This window comes from Mesocricetus auratus, unplaced genomic scaffold, assembly GCF_017639785.1.
Source record: "Mesocricetus auratus isolate SY011 unplaced genomic scaffold, BCM_Maur_2.0 Super-Scaffold_100004, whole genome shotgun sequence".
NCBI lineage: Eukaryota > Metazoa > Chordata > Mammalia > Rodentia > Cricetidae > Mesocricetus > Mesocricetus auratus.
The window spans coordinates 110,931,847-110,952,374 of record NW_024429189.1 but is presented as its reverse complement, the minus strand read 5'-3'; the positions used below and the strand labels follow the sequence as shown (position 1 = coordinate 110,952,374).

The following is a 20,528-nucleotide window of genomic DNA, read 5'->3' as shown; positions in this document are numbered from 1 at the left end:
TTGGTCTGGCCATTTCCCTTAAAAGGGAATGTAAATATACAGTATCCCATACATCTGCCCACCCTCGTGTAGCCAGGTTGGGGGAAGCCTGGGCTTTCTACACTAAGAACTCAATGAGTGAAGCCTCCAAGGTCTCCACAGCTACCCTGAGAGCAGGACACAGCAGGAACACAACCATGTGGTTATTGTTTTCAAGATCTCAGCGAGAAAAGAAACCAAGATGATATGGCAGGTGACCACCCAGGCCCTAAGCAATTTCTTACCATGGAGTGGACTCCACTCAACAGAGCATCAGTTGGACAAGCAAACTTTCCCTCCCATAAAGAAGAGTTGCTCTGTGAGGCCAGCCATTGCTTTGCCTTCTCCTCCACAGAGACTCTCAGAGTCATCCAAATCAGCCAAGGGAGAGAAGCCGGCCTATGAGGAGGTCGAAGGGCTCATTTCCCTGAGACAGGGTTAATCATAAGTTCTCTTCAGAAATGTCTTCACTGTGAACAAAGGCTTTATCAGCTTGCACTGAGACATGGACAATTTTGTGTATTGGTCTATATATATCATCTGTAACCCATCGTCACACAAACATAATGACTAAATCCATCACCCCAAGTCTCCTCATGACCATTTTTAATACTTCCCTGCATCATTCCCATACCCCATTCCCATCTCCTGGCAAACTCTGATCATTCTGTCACTACAGTTTACATTTTCTAATGGGATTTTCCTCACCTTTTATTTTATGTTTTTTTTTTTTTTTGGTTTTTACGAGACAGGGTTTCTCTGTATTGTTTTGGAGGCTATCGGTCCAGCCCGGCCTCGAACTCACAGAGATCCGCCTGCCTCTGTCTCCCGAGTGCTGGGATTAAAGGCGTGCGCCACCACCGCCCGGCTACCTTTTATTTTATAATAGTATAGTATCTACTCAGTTCTCTCTGGCTTCTTCTCATCAGCATAGCTATTTTCTTATTTCCATCTGCTTTGCCAGGTGTGCTAAGTAGTACAGCATATCACAATTTGTTCATCCCATCAACTATTGGTGGACATTTCCTTTACTTTCAGTCTTAAATAATTACCAGCATAGCTACAGTTAATGTTTGAATGAAGCTTTTATGTTTCTTTGTTATTAATGTTTGGAGAATTTCATGTATGAGTACTATATTTATATCATTTCATCTCTTCCCTTCCCCTTCAACTCTTTCAATATCTTCCATTCCCTCTCAAACTCATGATCTCTTATTATTGTGGTGTGGTGTGGTGTGGTGTGGTATGGTGTGGTGTGGTGTGTGTGTATACACTAAGTATCTATAACTGAGTTCATCTAGTGTTGTTTATATATAGTGTCTAGTTAGGGCTGACCACAGGGGATTGGATAACCTAATTCAGAGGACTGATCCCTGAAGAAGATGGAATATTCCTCTCTCAGTAGCCATTGGTTGCCTATACCTCTTCATCTAAGGGTAGGGCCTTATGAAATTTCCTCCAACCACATTGTCATGTCAACTGGTATTATCATTATGCAGGTCTTGTTTAGGCGGCCATGTGGTTGAGATTCTATGGGGTGTAGCTTTCATATCATATATAGAAGACACCTGTCTTATGGCAGGCATCCCTGTACTCTGGCCCTTAACAGTCTTTCCACACATATCCCTCCTTCAGTGCCCTCTGTATAGATTACATTGTAGATGTACCAGTTGGGGTTGGACACCCCACAATCACTCATTCTCTGCATTTGACCAGTCTTTATTTTAAAAGATGGATATATATATACATATATACATATATATATATATATATATATCAGGACAATTTGTAGGAGGGGGTTTAGTTTTCTCCTTCCATAGTGTGAGTTCTAGAAACCAAACTCCAGGTTCTTAGCCTTGGCATCAGTCTCCCTTACTCACTGAGCCATCTCACTGGATTACATGAGAGTTTTTTCACTTGTACATATGTATTTGTTTGCCTTGGGATATCCCTTTAAAATGAAATGACATTGGGTAGGTACCATGGTTTTAATGCGTCTCCAAAAATTCATGCCCTGGTATTTGGAGGTAGAACATTTGGGAGATGATTGGGGTGAGATGAGGTTGTAAGTATGGGACCATCATGATGTTACTAGTGACTTTATAAGAGACAAAATTCACCTAACCTAGCAAACCACTATCTCACCATGTGATGCCTTTTCCATTTTGCAACACAACAGAAACCCCCTCTTAGAAGGCAATAATATTCTAGTACCATGCTCTGAGAATCCCTAGCCTTTGAGACCATAAGTCAAATAAGTCTGTCTTCTATGTAAAGTACTCAGTCCCAAGTGTTTTATTATAGCAGTGTAAAATAAACTAAGAAGACAAACCTATGTCTCATCATAAAAGTTCTGTTGTAGCTTTCATGTGAGCCTATGTGCACACACTCACTCATAAGGAGGCCAAATCAGATGCAGTTGGTTTCACACCAGTCCAAGAAAACATGTGTCAAAAGCTACCAGAAAGAGGAAAACCTCCGCATGAATGACAAACTCCCAATAACATGAATTCTTTATAAATGGCTCAGAGAGAACTATGTCACCTGCTTTTAAATAATGACAGCATCTCACCGGTCTTGCATAGAGCAACAATGGTCAATACTAAAATCTCCCCATGAAGCAAAGGATGGCAAAGTTCTCCAAAGGTGACCCCATCAACAGGGAAGCATGGCAAAAATGTACATTCTCCCCAGGCCAGACCAACTGAGCAGAAACTGACCTTTCTATCATCTGGAATTGAACACATCTGGACAATTTGCTACATTATCTGGCCTAAGAAACACTTGGATATCTTTCATGTCTTTTCAAATTTCCTGGCTTGACTCCATCAACAGTTACACTATGCCAGGAACACCGTCTCACTATCGCTGGGTTCCTTGCACAGAGCTTCGGGGATCACCCCCTCAGAGCCTTGAGACCTTCATTAAGCTCTCCTCCAGGAACCAAGTTAACACACAGAGTGCCCACATGCTCGCTTCTTTTCCCCAAAGCTCCAAACTACTAAAAAAAAGCTATGTACTTTTCTAAGTTATATACTATATAATAGTAAAATATATATACATAGATATACTCAGACATATATATAGAGAGAGATACCTTAGAAAATCATCAGCATTAAAATTCAAACAGAACCACCTATTCAGTTCCATGTGGCTCACCTTGACATATCAAAGTATAAACACAGCTAAGAAAATGAAAGGACAAGAGTTTTAGGTGTTGCACTCCAACACTTTTTACTGTCCCAGAACCCAGCAAATGTACACATCAGCAGGAAATCAATCGAACTTGAATAGGAAGAATTTGAGTAAAAATATTGGTATTTTTTCCTTTAATCTTCAGTTTAAGCATGGTTGCCACTCAACATTATAAGAAGCCAGAAGTCTTGATCTTGTCTAGGTATTCCTGCGTGCTTAAAATTTGCCCCAGTCTCTGAAGATCCTTTCCAGCTTCTGGCTAAGGAAAACTTTGCCTTTCACTTTGAACTTGCCAGCCAGGAAAGCCTTCTGTGGGTTCATCTTACCCACAGCTAACTCCATGAAGACAGAGTCAGGGATGATGAAGACAGTGTCTGCTGGAAGCCGGGCAGATCCCAGGTATGTGTCCCCAGAACCATTCTTGAGGTCAATGGTCCACTGCAGAATGGTCTTCCCATCTTTGGTGATGTCCAGCTGAAAGATGGCATTCACTTTCTTTACAAGTTGGGCTCCTGCTTCTTTGATGTGATGGCTAATATCCTCAAACACGGAGAAGCCCTGAAAGTCTGACAGTTCTAGAGGGTGTGGCAGTGCCGGCTCTGTGGCCGATCCCAGAGCCAGAGAATGGCAAGTCTGAGGCCTATCCCCTGCTTTGATCTTGGCCTGAGGATCAGTTCTCTTCCACATCTTACTGTGGTCCTCTTGACCTTGCCATCTGGTCTATGAGTGGCTGTGGCCAGATTAATGCCTGCAGGTCAGATTGTGACATCAAAGGCAAGGCTCAAGCAGGGACTGAGGCTGGTGTGTGTGCTGAAATCTTATTGGTCAAACAAATCCTAAAATATGACATAGGATGGGGGCTCAGGCATGTAATTGTGAGGCATAAATATACCATACCCTCATACCCTCCCCCGACACACACACTACCACCACTACCAAACCAGACCAACTAGAACTTCTAGTGCCACAAGGTCAAAGGTCTGAACTCTGGTGTGAATCGGGAACCTGACTCCAAACTGCTCTTTAGTGACATGAACTGTATCTTTCCAAAGCAGGCGTCTTCCAGATTTCAGCCCTGGCTGAGAAACTGGTTATTTTGATTTCTTTAAAGGTACACAATTCCTAAGTCACAAATCCTGGTGGTAGATTTAGTTTTATCAGGACACTAGTAGAGAGAAAAGCAGAAGAAAAAAAGAGAGAGAAGCAAAGAGAGAAAGATATCCCTGAGATGCTCCCCGGATCCTGGCAGGACAATAAAGAGATAACTGAGTGAATGAAGACTGAGAAAGAAAAAGCTCCTCCCCACAGCACAAATCCAATTATCAAACCTCAAAAGAGTGATGAAAATAGATCAAATGACCACTTGGCACCATCATGCAGTTGCAAGTGTGGGCCAAATATAGATGCAAAGAGGAATGGGCAAAGTAGGACATTTGAAACATCTGAACTGAAATTGCTATTTACATGTACTGTTTGCAAAGAGAAAAAAACCAATACCCAGGAGACAGGGAGATGGCTCCATCAGTCAAACCACTTGCTGAGAAAGCATGAGGACCTGAAGTTGACTATCCAACATTCACATAAGCTTCACATGTCTGTGACTCCATCATTGCAGGGCAGAGATAGGCAGTATCCAGGCCTCAGTGATCCCCCCCTACAGCCTAGCTGAAATGGAGAGCTTTTGGATCAGTATGATGATGTGCCTTAATACCAAAAGGTGGAGAATGATAAAGATACCCAATGTGTCTTCCTTTTAGATTTGCATGTACTCACAGGCCCTGCACCTTCACACTCACACACATATCACACACACACACACACACACACACATACACACACACACACACACACACACCACAACCAGCAGCAACAACCACCACCAACTCTAACAGAAACAATTGTAATCAAGTGGTCAAGGTCAATGCCAGCATTAAAAAGACCTAGCATCATGTACATATCTGATATGTTGCCCTGGAGAGAGCACAAGATCACCATACATTACAAGTTCAGAGCCAAGAAAACTCTTAAGTTCAACATAGCCATGGGAAAACATTAGACAGATCTCAAACAAAAGATACTCTGTGGGAGAGTCGGCAGGTACTTCTCCAGTGTGTCAAGGTAATGATAGACAAGACTGAAGAAGTGTTACAGATTTTAGAGTACAAGGGAAACAGACAACCAAAATCAGTACGGAATCCTGAGCCATAATCTAGACTCTGCATCAGAATATGGGGTATTAGTGGGCCAATAGGCAAAACTAGCCTATTGGTTCTAGTTCAATCAGCAATGTCAATGTTAATTTCTTAGATTGGATCCTCATTGTGTAGGATGCCCAGTCTGCAGATATTATTTTTTTGATAGGTTTCTAGTCATTTTGCCTCTGTTCAAACCTGGCCACACTATTTATGAGCTTTCTTAACTTCCTATTTACTGATTTCCACCAGTTTTTAATCCATTAAACTGGGATAAAAGAGATCCTACCTCAGAGGTTGTAATGAAAATTAAATGTTCTAAGGCAAGTAGAACACTTAGAATTCACCACCACAGCTCGGAGCAGAGGCTTTGGTGACATATCCCATTTCTTATACTACCAAAGCTAGGCCATTTTGTTACAATAGCCCAAGAAAGCATACTCCACATACATACCTGGCTCAGTGTGGGGTCGTTGATTCACTTGTTTCAGCTAGTCTAATAGGGATGCAGCCCACATATCTTTTAATTCTAAGACAGACAACTGTGACAGGAAACCTATTCAGAGGTCTGAGGAACAACATTTCTATGTTAGATATGGCTTTAGGGGATGACATGATTGCATGTAGTAGATGGGATTGTTATCCAAGCAGAATTTTCCCACTCTGTTGAAAGAATATGCCAGAACAAATTACAGGTCTCAACTTTGCACATTGCAAAAACAATTATTCATCTACAGCCTTGCAATGGCTTTCACTATAAGAGTGGCCATGGCCCCACCATTTATAGCTGGGCATGACCATGAGACCTGCTGTGGGTAGTGGGACGTTTGTGACATCAAATGAGCAGAGCTTGAAATGTGTCAAGGTAGCTGGGCTTGTACCCATGTGCTTTAGTTATGACCATTAGAATATTGCTTCCTGGGCAGCTGTGAGTACAGGGAAGAGACACGTAGAGCTGACCTAGCCCAAATCCAACAGAAGCCAACTTTGATCCTCCAAACAACAATCTCCCTGTTCATCCATGAAATAAATTTGAGTCCTTTGATGCCTCTGAACTTTGAAGTTATTATTTGGCATTACTGAGGTTCTAGCTGATTTGTATGCAGAAAACATAAGCTGCCAACAGGCCTTGGGACCAGGATCTTCAGTCTGGAAACAGACATGTCTTGGGAAATGACAGGCTGCAATCTCTCTGCATGAGAGATACGCGTATCCAATACTGTAACTTGCCTGAGACAACAGAAAGCAAGGTAACAAACCTAGTGGTTTTGTTTACACGGTTGCTGCAAGAAATGTGATTTGTTGACCAGCAACAGTGGCATCCCTGGAAGCTGTGTAGAAAGACAAAATCTCAGGCCCCATCTGAGATCTGCTATGGCAATATCTGTCTTTAACAAGATCCCTAATGATTTCACCGCTCCTTAAAACTTGGCATAGGAGGATCCATATGCCCACTTGCACACCTGCCACAACCCCATTGGCTTGAAAATAAAAGCAATTTTATAATGCGTTCTGGAGTTAATATTTACAAATAGCAAGCACAGAGTTAGGGAATAGTACAGTAAAACTAAGAAAGCATTTAATTTAAACATTTTCAGTTTGTTTTTATTTGTTCCTTTACTGTACCAGGAATTGAACTCTGGGCCTCACACCAGTGAGGCAAGGACCCTACCAACAAGCTATTTCCCCAACCTTTTTTAACTTTATAGTTGAACTCACTCTGTAGCCTGGACAGGTCTTAAATTTCAATCCTCTGGCCTCAGCCTTCTCAAACTTTTTTTTTTCTTTAGGAATTTTTAGACTTCAGAAAGTACAGAATGTCCTCAAATATTCCCTCTCCCTCTTAACACAAGTTCCTGCTATTCACACTTTCCATTAATGTGGTACAATTGTTATAACTGCTGAACCAACTTTCATACACTATTATTAACTAAAATTCATAATGCCAAGTAGGTTTCACAGTTTCGTACATTCCATGGGATTTTACCAAATGCATAATGCCATGTAGTCATCTTTGCGGTGCCATGCAGGGCACTGCCACAACCCTCACCACCAACCTAGGAAGACCACTCATCTGTCTACTATCGATAGTGTTTCCCCTTTTAGAATTTCATATAGTTGTAAACATACACTATGTAGCCTTTCCAGATTGCCTTCTTCTCCTTATAAACTATTCTTATGATGTCTCCTGTGGCTGGAGAGATGGCTCAGCAGCTAAGAAAGTTTGCCACTCTTTGAGAAGATCAAAGCTCGATTCTTAGCACTCACATCAGGGGCCTCACATCTGCCTGTTAGGGGTCCCTCTTGTCTTCACATGTATACACTACACACACACACATACACATACACACACACAGAAGAGGGGGTGATTTTTAAAAACTATAAACTTTACATTTGTTCCCTGTACTCACATGCGCATACCCACACACATACATACACATCACATACACCATATAATTACAAAACTTTAAAAGAATTCTCCATCTCACTTCACATTTCATTTCTCTTTTTATTAGTAGTAAATAATGTTCTATCATGTTACCATAGTTTACTCATCTTCCTTTTGACAGTGGTCTGGACCAGTTATTTCCAGGCTCTTATACAAATGTGGAGTTAAAGTCCACACAGATTGAAATGTAGTATGAAATCTTTATTCAAGAATGACAGCAGGTCATGTGATTAAAGATTCTCAAGGACTCTGATTATTGTCTGGGGTTTTCTTTTATGAAGTTCAAAACAAGTAAACAGTATTTTCCAAGCACAACAGGGCAGTTGCATATAGGAACACACAGAGACTGTGACACATACAAGATCTGTGCAAGCTCTCCATGGGGCGAGCATGGAAGGTAGGCACAAAACCCTATCAGCAGCTGAGGGGATATTGGCACTTGATAGCTGCTTAACATGAGAGTCAGTTTTCTGTAATGGCATGACCCTGGTAGGCTGACCCCACATCAGGTCAGGCACGTTCTCAAGAGTAGTTGGACAATACAATCCAGGCTTAATGTGGGAAAAAGAACTCTCAAAGTTGGATGAGAAAGCATGGAAGGTAAGAGGGTAGCTATTGGAGGAATTAGTGGAAGAAGGTGCATACATACAAAATAAATGGCATGAAATTCTAAAAAAAAATCAACAAAATTTTTTTCTATGCTCACCTGTTCCACCCTGAAGGATATTTTGATGCTACCAAGTTTGTCAGTTACAAATAAGGATACTATTGACTTGCAAAATTTTGTGTGGATGTAAGTTTATGCCCTTTTCCAACTGTCACTGTTGTTTCCTGAACAGTCACAATCCTCCAACCTCCATGGAGTAAATCCTCATACTGTTCCTAAGTAGTCACAAATCTTGTTTTCATTTTACAAGTGTGGAATGGGGAGGCTGATAACCTGTCCAGGTATATAAAGCTGATAACTTTGGGTTTACGGGGTTATGGATTTGGAAATATCAAATTAATGGGGACTTGGGTTTTTTGTTGTTGTTGCTGCTGCTGCTGCTGTTGCTTTTGCTTTTGCATTTGAGACAAGGTTACTCTGTGTAGCCCTGGCTGTCTTGGAATTTTCTCTATATACCTGGCTGGCCTTGAACTCACTTCATCACTAATGGAATCCCAATACAAATGGCCACCAAACATGCTGAAAGTATTTAACATTTTTAATAATTGGAGAAGTGTGAATTAAAACTCCAGTCAGACTTCCACATCTTCAGATCACACAATGCAATTTAGGAAGAAAATTACTCTTTCTAGTTGTGAGTAGTGGCATGCACCTGTAATGCCAGCATTTGGCAGCCAGACGTGGGAGGATTGCAACAAGTTATAGACTAGGTTGGGTTACAAAGAATGCATGTGGGCCGGGTGGTGGTGGCACACGCCTTTAATCCCAGCACTCGGGAGGCAAAGGCAGGCGGATCTCTGTGAGTTCGAGGCCAGGCTGGACCGACAGCCTCCAAAACAATACAGAGAAACCCTGTCTCATAAAAACCAAAAAAAAATGCATGTGGTGGATGGGAAGACAGAAATATTCTTAATTACATCTATATTGAGTATGCATGGATTTTTCTTTTGATTATTTCCTAAACAATACAATATATTATAGAATAACTGTTTATATATAATATTTTACATTGTGCTAGGTATTGTAAGAATATAGAGTTTTTTTAATGTATAGGAGAAAATACAACATCTTACATAAGGGACTTAAGCATATGTAGCGTTGTAATGAGATATCCACCCCACCTGCACCTGTTACACTGACCATGCCCAATTAGGTGTGGTCACAGGTGCGGATGTGACAAGGGAAGGCTAGGTCTGGGGTCCCGGACCTCAGCTCACTCTCGCTTGGTTCCCTTCAGGTCACAGAGAACAGCCTGGGAATGGGTGTGGGTCATCGGTTTCTTTATGTAAGTGACTTCTCACTGAATAAATTTAACCTATATTTAACTAAGTCCCATGTATCTTTATCTGTGCATCTACATAGAGTTGCATGCCTATTGGGAAGCCTGGAGCCAATCCATCAAGGATACTGTTGGATAGCTGTCCAGTGAAATACATCTTCCCCATATTAGAATGGCTAGACTTGAAGGCTGTCAGTGGCAGGTGTTGGGGTATGGAATGGCTGGAATCCTTATAAACCACTAGCAAAAGTACAATATTACTGATGCTCTGACAGCCTGCTCGGGTGTATCACAGAAAGTCAAACCTACAATTATTCTACAATCCATTGTCCACTCCTGGGTATTGGTGCAAGATAAAATGTGTTCAACAAGCATGCCTCAAATATTCCCAGAAGTACCAACCCAAGCAAAGCCTGGAAAACATTCAAGGCTTTTCTTCTGCCTTTCATCTTCTATTCACCAACAGTAGTTGGATAAACAGACTGTGGTAATATCATAGAATGGAACACTATATGGCAGCTAAAAGACATGCACTATTGATCCCCCTCAGTGACACAGATGAACCCTAGCTACAAGTGCTAAGTGAAAAAAGCCAGGTTCAAAGGGCAGTGTTCTATATGACTACATTTACATGAAAGCTAAAATAATAAACTATATAAACAAATGGACCTAATTGGTAGTTTGTAAGGGTTGGGAGTAGAAAGTAGGTTTATCTACAAACAAAAAACGTGTAGAGGAGCTTTCTAGAAGGTGGAGGATAGATGAGGTAATGGGTCTCCTCTTCTTGACTCCGGGAGTGGTAAATGTCTACAGTAAGAAATGCAGTGTGGTATGAATGAACTTTGGGAGCCCATTCCAAACAGGGGAATGTTCTCTCAGCCTGGACACATGAGGAAAGGCCTAGGTCCTGCCCTGGATGAAATGACAGACTCTGGAGATTCCCCCCAAGGAGGCTCTCACCCCCACTGGGGAATGATATAGGGATTGGGTGGGGGGCTGGAGGGGGGTTTGTGGAGGGACAAGGGAGAAGGGGTGGGAGAGGGAACTGGGATTGACATGTGAAGCATTTATGTTTCTAATTTAAATAAAACATATCGAGGGAAAAAAGAAATGCAGTGTGAGCATCGTCTCTATGTGCACACACACATGCGCAGGCGTGTGAGCATATGGATACTTGTATGCATGAAGGTGATAGGCTGGCATCACGGGCCTTGTGCAATCATTCTCAACCCTTACTTTTAGGACACGTCTTGACTGAACTTGGAGCTCACTGACTCAGCAGGTCTCGCAGGCCCATTACCTCCAGGGTCTTCCCATCTCCACTTTCCTAGTGCCAACCTAGCCACCATGCTCAGCACTTTACATGGGTGTTGGGAATCAGAACTCACGACTTCACATTCACACTAGTACTTTACCAACTGAGCTATCTCCCCGGGCCCTATGTCTGACTTTTAAAACACACAGGTGTGTGGGGAGGCATATTTGCATTGCTGCAGATGTAAGATGTGAGAGTCTTCTAAAACAGAGATGAGGAGCCAGGTCGTGGATACTGGATTAAAAACAATAGTTTCTGTATCAATACCAGTGATTCTCATGGCACTGAGATGCACATTTCTAACTTTACAATGGCTTTGCACATCAGTTCACTCTTGCTACCCTATGCACTGAAATAATAACCACAAAACTGCCATGGTATATATCGTTAGCTGTTTTAATTCTCCACCGCTTGTCAGGTAGCTATGGTCAGCCGGCTGGGCTGAGAGCAGCTAGGCATTTCTACGTGGGGTGAATGTATCAACCAGGTGTTTTCCTCCTGTGGTGGTGGCAAGAGCACAAAAGAATCGCAGAATCACAGTCACTCCCGGCCACTCCCACCCATGGACAAGTGGGAAAACGTTGCTCGGGGTCAATGCAAAGTCAAAGGCTGAGTAAACAAACACAGTCCAGACACAGTGAGGCAATAGGAAAAAGGAAAATTGGGGACCCTGACATAGTCTACTCTACCACTGCTTAGCGGAGAGGGGACTGTCACTTGTTAAGATTTCTCTTTCGGCTTTTTACACAAAACTCTTGCGTCCAACCCGCAGCCCAGCTGATGATAATTAACCCGCACTGAAAACGAGAGGCTGTTCACTTCCGGCAGATGGATCCTCACTCCCACATCTCACTGTCACCACCTGCCTGGACCCCTTGACTTTTTCAAAAAGCCAAGTGCTCTGAGGAAATGCCCCAGAACTCCTGAGCTCTTGTCGCCTAGGTTCATCATGAATTCTGTATTTGGATAACGTGAATTATAAATACTCCATTGTAGCCAACAATTCAAAAAATATTTATTGAGCATTTCTGTGAGGGAAATTTCTGGCTGCCTGTGGGCAAGCACCACTAAGTGTATACATGACAGAAAACTAGAGTGCCTGGAAGGATGTGGACAAATTGGAGTCCTCATACATTGCTGGCAGGAATGTAAAATCTCTAACCTCCTGGAAAACAGTACCACAGATCCTTGAACATCACACAATGTGAGCTGTCTCTACAGCTCAGTGGCTAAAAGCACTGGCCACACAAGCCTGACAACCTAGGCTGGGATCCTTGAAACCCAAGCTAAAGCACAAGTATCTGGAATCCCTGCATACCTGCAAGGGAGAGGGAGGTGGAGGCAGGAGACACTCCAGAGTCTGCAGACCACCTAACCTGGATTCCACAGGGGTGAAGAAACCCTGTCTCAAACAAAGTGGAAAGGAGAGGATTTACACACAAAGGATGTCATCTGACCTCCATATTCACACTATAGCATATGCACGCCTGCAGTCACACACACACACACACACACACACACACACACACACGCAAGCACACATGCATATGCACATATAGAATAGCCATAAGCACACTATTGTTCTTACTTTTTGAAAGACTTGAAAGTAGAGTCTCAAACTGAGTACCCATGTTCACAGCAGTACCTTTCATGGTAGAAAAAAAAAAAAACAACCAAAAACTCAGACTTCCCATCAATAGATAAATGGGTAAACAAAGATGGCAATAATGTGATACCATTCAGCTTTTAAAAGGCATGGCATTTTTGTTGTTTATTTTCATTTTTTATTAATTTATATTTTACATTCCAATCCAAGTTCCCCTCCCTCCTTCCCTCCCACTCCCATCTGCACCATGGAGAGGGTAAGGCCTCCCCCAGGAAATCTATTAAGTCTGCCACTTCATCTAATTGAGGAAGGACCAAGGCACCTTTCCACCCCCACACCCCTGTGTCTAGACTGGGCAAGGGATCTCTCCATATAGAATGGGCTCCACTAAGTCAGTTTGTGCATTGAAGTTAGATCTTGGACCCACTGCCAGTGGCCTCATATATTGTCCCAGTCACACCATTGTCACCATATTAATTAGGTCTTAAAAAGGCATGACAGTATTTGTAAGTGTTTTATTCAATTTATTTTACTTTTTGAGATTATAATTATATTATTTCTCATTTCCTTGCCTCCCTCCAAACTCTCCCATACCTAGATACATAAAAACAACCTGTTCAGTCTGTATGTTATCTTTATGTGTGTTTTCGGGCTGAACATTTGGTATTGGATAAGCAATTGTTCTTCTCTGGAGAAGTCTAATTCTCCCACTATCAGTATCCCTTCCTTACCTATAGTTCTTCGTGTAGGCATTGGCTTGCCCAATCATACTAGTGTGTCTATTGTAGTTGTCCTTATTCAGCTCCTGTTTAGGAAGTCATGCTGGTGAGACTTCCTGACATTCATAGCAATTTTCCAAAGGAAGAAAGCAACCAACAACCCTATCCAGTTATGAAGCCAATGAACCAGAATGACCATCATGACTTGATAGTCATAAGTGTGAAGTAGTGGCATTCATATCTTGGCGATAACCAACAGCTCTCTAATTGAATATAGGACCCATTCAACAAGGGAAAATCCATACCTGGTATTGGAAACCTAGCCAACTACACAATGCTAGTGAAGTCATAGATCTCAAAAGGAGAATCTATAACTGACACTTATTAAGCAGGATAATCCCTACCTATATTCTAAACGTTTGTCCTTACACCCACAGATAAGTGTGATCTCCATCCCATAGCAAGAAAACTTCTCTTTGCAACAGATGGAAATCATTACAAAAAATATAACCAATCAAAATTCATATTTGTGGAACCCAATTCTGATAGCTACATCTATAATACAATTTCCACACTTAAAACTCAGGGACCATTGCAGAAGAGAAATATTGTAAGAGCCTGTGGAGTTTGCTGTGAGGTTGTGTATTCTAGGCATTGCATTTTGATGTGTGCTACAATGTGGATAAAACTTGAATGTTTCATTAAGTGATATGAGCCAGACACAAGAGGATAAATACTGTATAATTCCACTTACCTGAGCCACATAGAAGATTCAAATGGATACAAAAAGTAAAAGAGTGGTTACAGTGTGTGTGTGTGTGTGTGTGTGTGTATGTGTGTGTGTGTGTGTGTAGAAGGGAAGAAAGGGGAGTTATTATTGTTCAATAGATACATAGTTTCATTATGAGAAATTGCAAAAGTTCAAGAAATGGAGAATGATGTTTGCAGAACAATGTGAATGTACTTAATGCCACCGATATCATTAACCTATGCATTAAAATGGCTACATTCATAAAATTAGGTTAAGAGTATTTGTCATAATAAGAAAAAATGTTAAGAAAAGATAAATGTATCTATAAAATTGCTTCCAGCTTATTATAAAATACATACATTTGTAAGACAAATTATGTCTCTTGAAAAAGATATATATAGTAGTTTTCGCTGGATCAGCAGGTAGCAGATTCCTGAGATGCAGGACTAGAGGATCAGAAATAATAAAGGTAGGAAAATTGGGATCAGGAGGTCTTACACAAGTTACACCTTATGCCAAGCAAGTTTATTAAAATGTACAACATCTTATATACGGCTGTAGTGGGAAAATGGGACAGAGTCAGCAAAAAGCTATCATACAGTAGGATGAAGTCAGCAAGAGGAAAATCAAGCAAAATTTCCCAAAGGAAAACATAGGATGTCTCAAGTACTTCACAAACCAAGCACTCAGGGACCTTGGTACTGATCACCACAACCCCTCAAGTGGGAGAAATGTCTGGTTTCCAGGATCTAAAACTGCAGTTCCCCCAAATGCCTGACTCCCAAGTCATTACTGGCCTTGCCAAGTATGCTCCTTATTTTAGACAAGGAACTAAGTTACTTCTCCATATCTCATGTCCTCAGGAAAAGCCCCTAACCAGCAACGGTGGCAAGTCTGTTATGGTGGTAACCACTTGCTCTCTAGTTGGATTTGAGGCCTGGTTCTGTAAACCAAAAGCCCATGGGTAGGGATGTTAAATGACCTAATGGAGGAGGGCTGCTATTTTTTTTTTTTGCTAACTGGACATGATGTGTCTAGCACATATACCAAATGATTATTGCTGCTATCAGTTTTGGTTTAAAGAATGCTTTTTTGGAACAAGCAGTGGTAACTGCAGAGACTTGGTATCGTCAAAGTGATCAGAACAGTGACAACTGAATGCTCAGCAATAAACAGAATGTCTACATCATTTCCCTGCCTCCAAGGCTCAGACAGGACTCTGCAGAACACTGCACAACATGGGATGTACATGTGTTATACAGAAATTTCCTCTGAGATTCCATCTTAAAGGGAAGGGCATTAATACTAAAGGGAAGCTATCAGTAATTGGAAAATAACTCAGAAATCTCAGGAAATCCCTGAAATTAACTGGATTCACTAGACCCCTCCCTCTCCATGCTTAAATAAGCAATAAGAACTGCTGAAAGACCCGCACTCTGTCACCTGTCACTCAGCCTGCAAGTAACACATGAGCTTTAAATTTCCAGGTTTTGTGAGCTGTCACTCATACTGGGGTGGGCTTTGTGCCTGTGAGTGACCCCCTGATATTCTTGAAGTGTCCCTAATAAACTCATTGTATCACCAAATTATATTTGGTAGTACCCTTACTTTGGTCTGTCATCAATTCCCAATCTGGGATGGAGAGATGTCTGCGCATGTCTCCCCAGGTGGAGCTTCATACAGTAATGTAAGAGCCAGGGAAAGCGGTAGAGTGGTGGAGAATGCCAGCTTCCAGTAATTATATAGCCATTGTGCTTTTGAACTCACAAAAATCAGTGGTTGCCTGCAAGAGTTAGAAGATATTGAGCCTGTGGATAGCCTGTCGTGAATGGAGAAAGGAGTTCTTAAGTCCCTGCCCCTCCCTAAGGATTTATATGTAGTTATGGGTGGTGGAGTGAGGGGCCTTCTCTTCCAGTGGTATAGTCACTTATAAGGTGCCTGTGTTCCTATTTTTAAAAAATCTCACTCATGCTCATATAAGCAACCGTAATGTAACTCCTTGGGCCACCAAAAAAAAAACACCAAAAGCCTTAGGAAGACTACTTGGAAAGAGACAGAGGATTAGCCAGCACTGAATGAAAATAAATGGGGATTATGGGGTATGTGTGGATAAAATCAGAATACAGAATATAAGTATATGAAAATTCCATTGTGTATAATTAATATAAAAATAAAGATATATGTATATGCATAAATGGTAGCTCCTAATTCTCCTCTGTTATGGAAATTCAAAGAGAGGCAGAAAGAGGCAGGTAGAAAAAAACCAGAGAAGAAACTCTAAGTTTTGAATTTAAATGAAGCTAAGAAATGAGAAGGGAAGAAGAGAAATGGTGAAAACCTTCAAATGGCATCAGACAACTGCACAAGTGGGAATCAAGAGAGAGACACTGCTCCCCCTTCACCTCTGAGAACAGTGGAGGTGATGGTGGGACCAGAACACTCCTCAAGGGATGTGTCTGAAAGGGAGTGGGGATTGAAGTCACAGAAAGCTAAAAGAAGTTATTTCTTAGGAGAAAGAAATGTATGGTTTATGAAGAAGAGAAGAAAAAAAAACAGAAGAAAATGCCCCTCAAAACAGGAGGAAGCTATCATATAGTGAAGGAACTTCACTGGGTTGACTTTGAATCTCAATAGCAGGACCCCATTTGAGCAGCCAACTACCTGGCACTCTTACTCCATCTTCAAAGTGGGAATTAAAGCATTGCCTGTGTCATGTCACAGATTTGGCTGTAAAAAGAACAAGAGTTATACCTATAGAGTACCCAGCACAGTATGGTCAACGCCTCTCAACACAGAATGCCAGAGACAATGGACTCTGGAGGCAGTGGGAAGGGGTTGAGATGGCAGGCCTTGGAGAGGTCCAGATGAGTCCTAGTCCTGTCCAGCAAGGAGAGGCAGTGACCTTGGGGTGAAGAAGCCAGGGCTGCCTAGCTCTTCAGACTTTTTTTCTCATCTTGTCCTTGCAGGAACCTCTCACCTCAGACAAAGGTTTCAAACAACCTTCCTGAACATTGAGCTTTCCATTTCTAGGATTGTTTTGCCTCCTCGCTTCTATTTCTATTCAAGCCACTCTTCCTTCCAGCCTCACCTTCAGCTGAGTTGACTTCTATCAAGCATCCTCCTCCTCCCTCTACCAGCAGGAGCCAGTAGACCCATGCCAACAACTAGCTGGGTGTGCTTAAGACTGAGAACCAAACACATACTAAAACTAAGAAAGGTCCACAAGTCAAGACAAGGCAATTTCAACAACAACAACAAAAATAAAAACTTCAGTCAGACTATGGGTCTGTGGAAACAACTAGTGTTGCCAACTCCTCACACAGAATCTAAAGCAATAAGAACTAAGACAAGAAACAGTATGCAGAAGCTAGTAACTGGCCTTTGTCACTGATAGAAGCATAGCTGAAGAAAAAGACTAACTGATTTACTGGGCCTTCAAGTGAGACCCCACAATACCAGGTGGAGTTCGCCCATATGTATGGGGAAGTTGAGGGTGATAGAGATTTTCTTGGCTCTTGGTGACATTAGCTCAGGGGCTAGGTCTCATAAAATATGAAGGCCACCAAAGCTGCCCCTCAAGTCAGTGGCTTTGGGGATTTGTCTTAGTTAGGGATTCTATTGCTGGGATAAAAACACATGACTAAAGGAAACTTGGGGAAGGAAGGGCTTATTTCACTCACCCTTCATATCAAGGTTCATCATCAAAGGACGTTGGGGCAGGAACTCAAGCAGGACATGAACTTGGAGGGAGGAGCTGTTGCAGATGCCATGGAGGACCGACTGTTGCTTACTAGCTTGCTCCTCATGGCTGATTCAACCTGTGGACCACAAGCCCAGGTGTAGCCCCACCCACAATGGGATGGACCCTCTGACAGCACTAATTAAGAAAATACCCTGCAGACTTGCCTAGAGCATAACCATATGGAGGAAATTTCTCAATTGTGATTTCCTAGCCTCAGATAATTGGCTATAGCTTGTGTCAACTTGACATTAAACTAGAAATGGGGAGAGGGACTTTACTCATGAATTCAAAGAGAGAAATTCACAGCCTTCAAAGTTTATTCAGTTTATTATAGGTTCACAGTTGGGGTCTTAAGAGAGAGCAAAAGATGGGGGCAGAGCTCCCAAATAGTAGGAGTGGTTCAAAAAATATGACACCATATGGAGCTGCTAGTATGGGGATCTTATACAATTTAGTAGAAACTGAGGTGAAGCATGGGAAGAGTGGTCTGGTAGTTCAAGGGGTCCAACCATGAAGTGTTCAGAAGCCTCCTCTCAATTTCACCATGTGTTCACATACAGTTTCCACACAGAGGTGAAAGGTGACATGGAACTGAGAACCGGAACTCTCTTTTTGGCATTCCTGGCCCTCAGCATGGACATTCTTAGAACTGCTGCTTTGGGGCCCCTGCCCCAATGGTTCTCATCACCTCTACAGGAAAGTTGGAAATGTAATGCCCAAGGAAAGTTCTAGATGTACAGGAGCTTGGTTTATACTTTCCGGTTCATCCATCACTCAAAAAAGGCACAGTAAATGAGTCAATAAGTAGAGAGAGGCAAAGGATGTTTGAAGGAATTTCTTTGAGAGATTTTCCTTGAGGAAATCAGAGAATTCCCTTTAATGAATCTGAGTTCAAGCTGTGCTGGGGTGAAGGGTAAACATGAGGAAATTTTTCTTGATTTTGCTCAATATGTCTGTTTTGTGTCTCATTTTCTTCTCTTAGTTCCTCTAACAGTTGGCTAGGGACTTTACAACTCAAAGTGGAGCTTCTTCCTACAACCCTCAATCTCTGCCACAGCCTGACTCTGTCCTGAAAGAGCCATAGTCCCTCTGTAGGCATACTAGGAAAGTAAAGATTCTGTTTTAATGGCTAGCTTTATGACCTAGAAGGTAAGAGAGCAGTCAATACTGCAGGTGTCAAACCAGACTAGCTTGAGTTCAAAAACTATATTCTAGGAAATGGTAGCTCACTTTTCCCATGGGCACAACGTGGGGAGCTGTTAGAATCAACTGGTCCAGAGAAGCCAGATGTCTAGACAGAAAAAAGAAATGATAGCACAAGTGTTAAGGTTAGCATCACCCAGCAGCATTAACTGGGATTTGGAAGAAGGTCTATGTCAGTCTCCAGAGCAGTGACTACTGGCCATACATAGTTACTAAGTGCTTGATGTGTGGTCATTGTGACTGAGGAACTTTTTTATTATTTTATTACAATTAATGAACACTTTAAGAAACAATCTGCCAAAGAAGTTACATGGATGTCTGGTGGATGCTAGCCTGCTCCTAAGTCACTGAATTACACCAAAACTCATGTAAAACTCTATTTTTAAAATTCCAACTAACTAATTTGAAATTAGTATACATAGTATATACATGCAGCTCCCAAGAGAGGTAAGGGCACCCTCATTTGGTGTCACAGTTACAAGCCTAAAGACAAACATAATTAAATTAGTATTGCTGCATTTATCTCTGAATAGGATGTATGCATGCCCAAGTGTGTGATTCCTGAGTAGGATGTCAAATTATAGGTGTAATTTAATTATAATTATATAATAAAAATAATGTAATTTTATTGATTATAGTTTAATTATGACGCAACACATTCAACTTCTTTTAACTACCAAGGCCACATTGTCCCTGGTGGGTGACTAAAATAGGTCTTAGCTATCAGTGACCTCAACAATGCCATGTAACAAAGCAGGCACAAACCCACAGGCTTAAAACAAAATGCATTTATTATCTCACGTGTGAATAAGTTGCAGTTTAGGCTGTGGTCAGGTTGGTGATTATCCTGTTCTCTGGATCTCAAGCACATGTATGGTAATTTCCTATTAACTATATAAGAATTGGCATGATTGGGTCATGAAACTTTTGTTTCTCCACAGTAACTTGTGTTCACCGAGAGTTGATTTTGAGGCAGGGCTCTTCCGGCTTTCCCAGAAGCCCTGGTTATGCTCCAGTGATGTGTGCCTCAGAACTGAACTAGAGTACCAGAGAGAAAATGAGATGAGTGCAAGTTTATGGGCAGGGGTGAAGATATTCCAAGGCAGTTGTTCTCAACCTGTGGGTCACGACCTCCTTGGAAGTCGCATATCAGATATTTACATTATGATTCATAACAGTAGCAAAATTTCAGTTATGGAGTAGCAACAAAATAATTTTTATGGTTGGGCAGTCCCCACAATATGAGGAAATGTATTAAAGGGTCACAGCATTAGGAAGGTTGAGAACCACTGCTCTAAAACTCTCTTATTATTGAAATAATGGACCCAAACAACTGGAATTATGCTACCCAGGACTCTCATTTGGGGGAGAAGAGAAAACCTGAAGCTTGAC

The 20,528-nt window shown here is 41.7% G+C and overlaps 1 protein-coding gene across 2 annotated transcripts in view; it reads right to left on the bottom strand.

Moving 5' to 3' along the window:
- Window positions 1–18,097, bottom strand: part of Scp2d1 (SCP2 sterol binding domain containing 1) — a 301,545-nt gene extending 283,448 nt beyond the window's left edge. The window contains exons 1-2 of one of the 2 annotated variants that reach the window (XM_021228680.2): window positions 17,872–17,962; window positions 3,062–4,049 (exon numbers count right to left, since the gene is read on the bottom strand). In XM_021228680.2, coding sequence (XP_021084339.1) covers window positions 3,430–3,900 — 471 coding nt within the window. In that variant the 5' untranslated portion in view covers window positions 3,901–4,049; window positions 17,872–17,962 and the 3' untranslated portion in view covers window positions 3,062–3,429. Of the gene's footprint in view, window positions 1–3,061; window positions 4,050–17,871 lie in introns of those variants that run through there. The other variant, XM_021228682.2, reaches the window with a different exon arrangement.
- Between the last annotated feature and the right edge of the window lie 2,431 nt (window positions 18,098–20,528).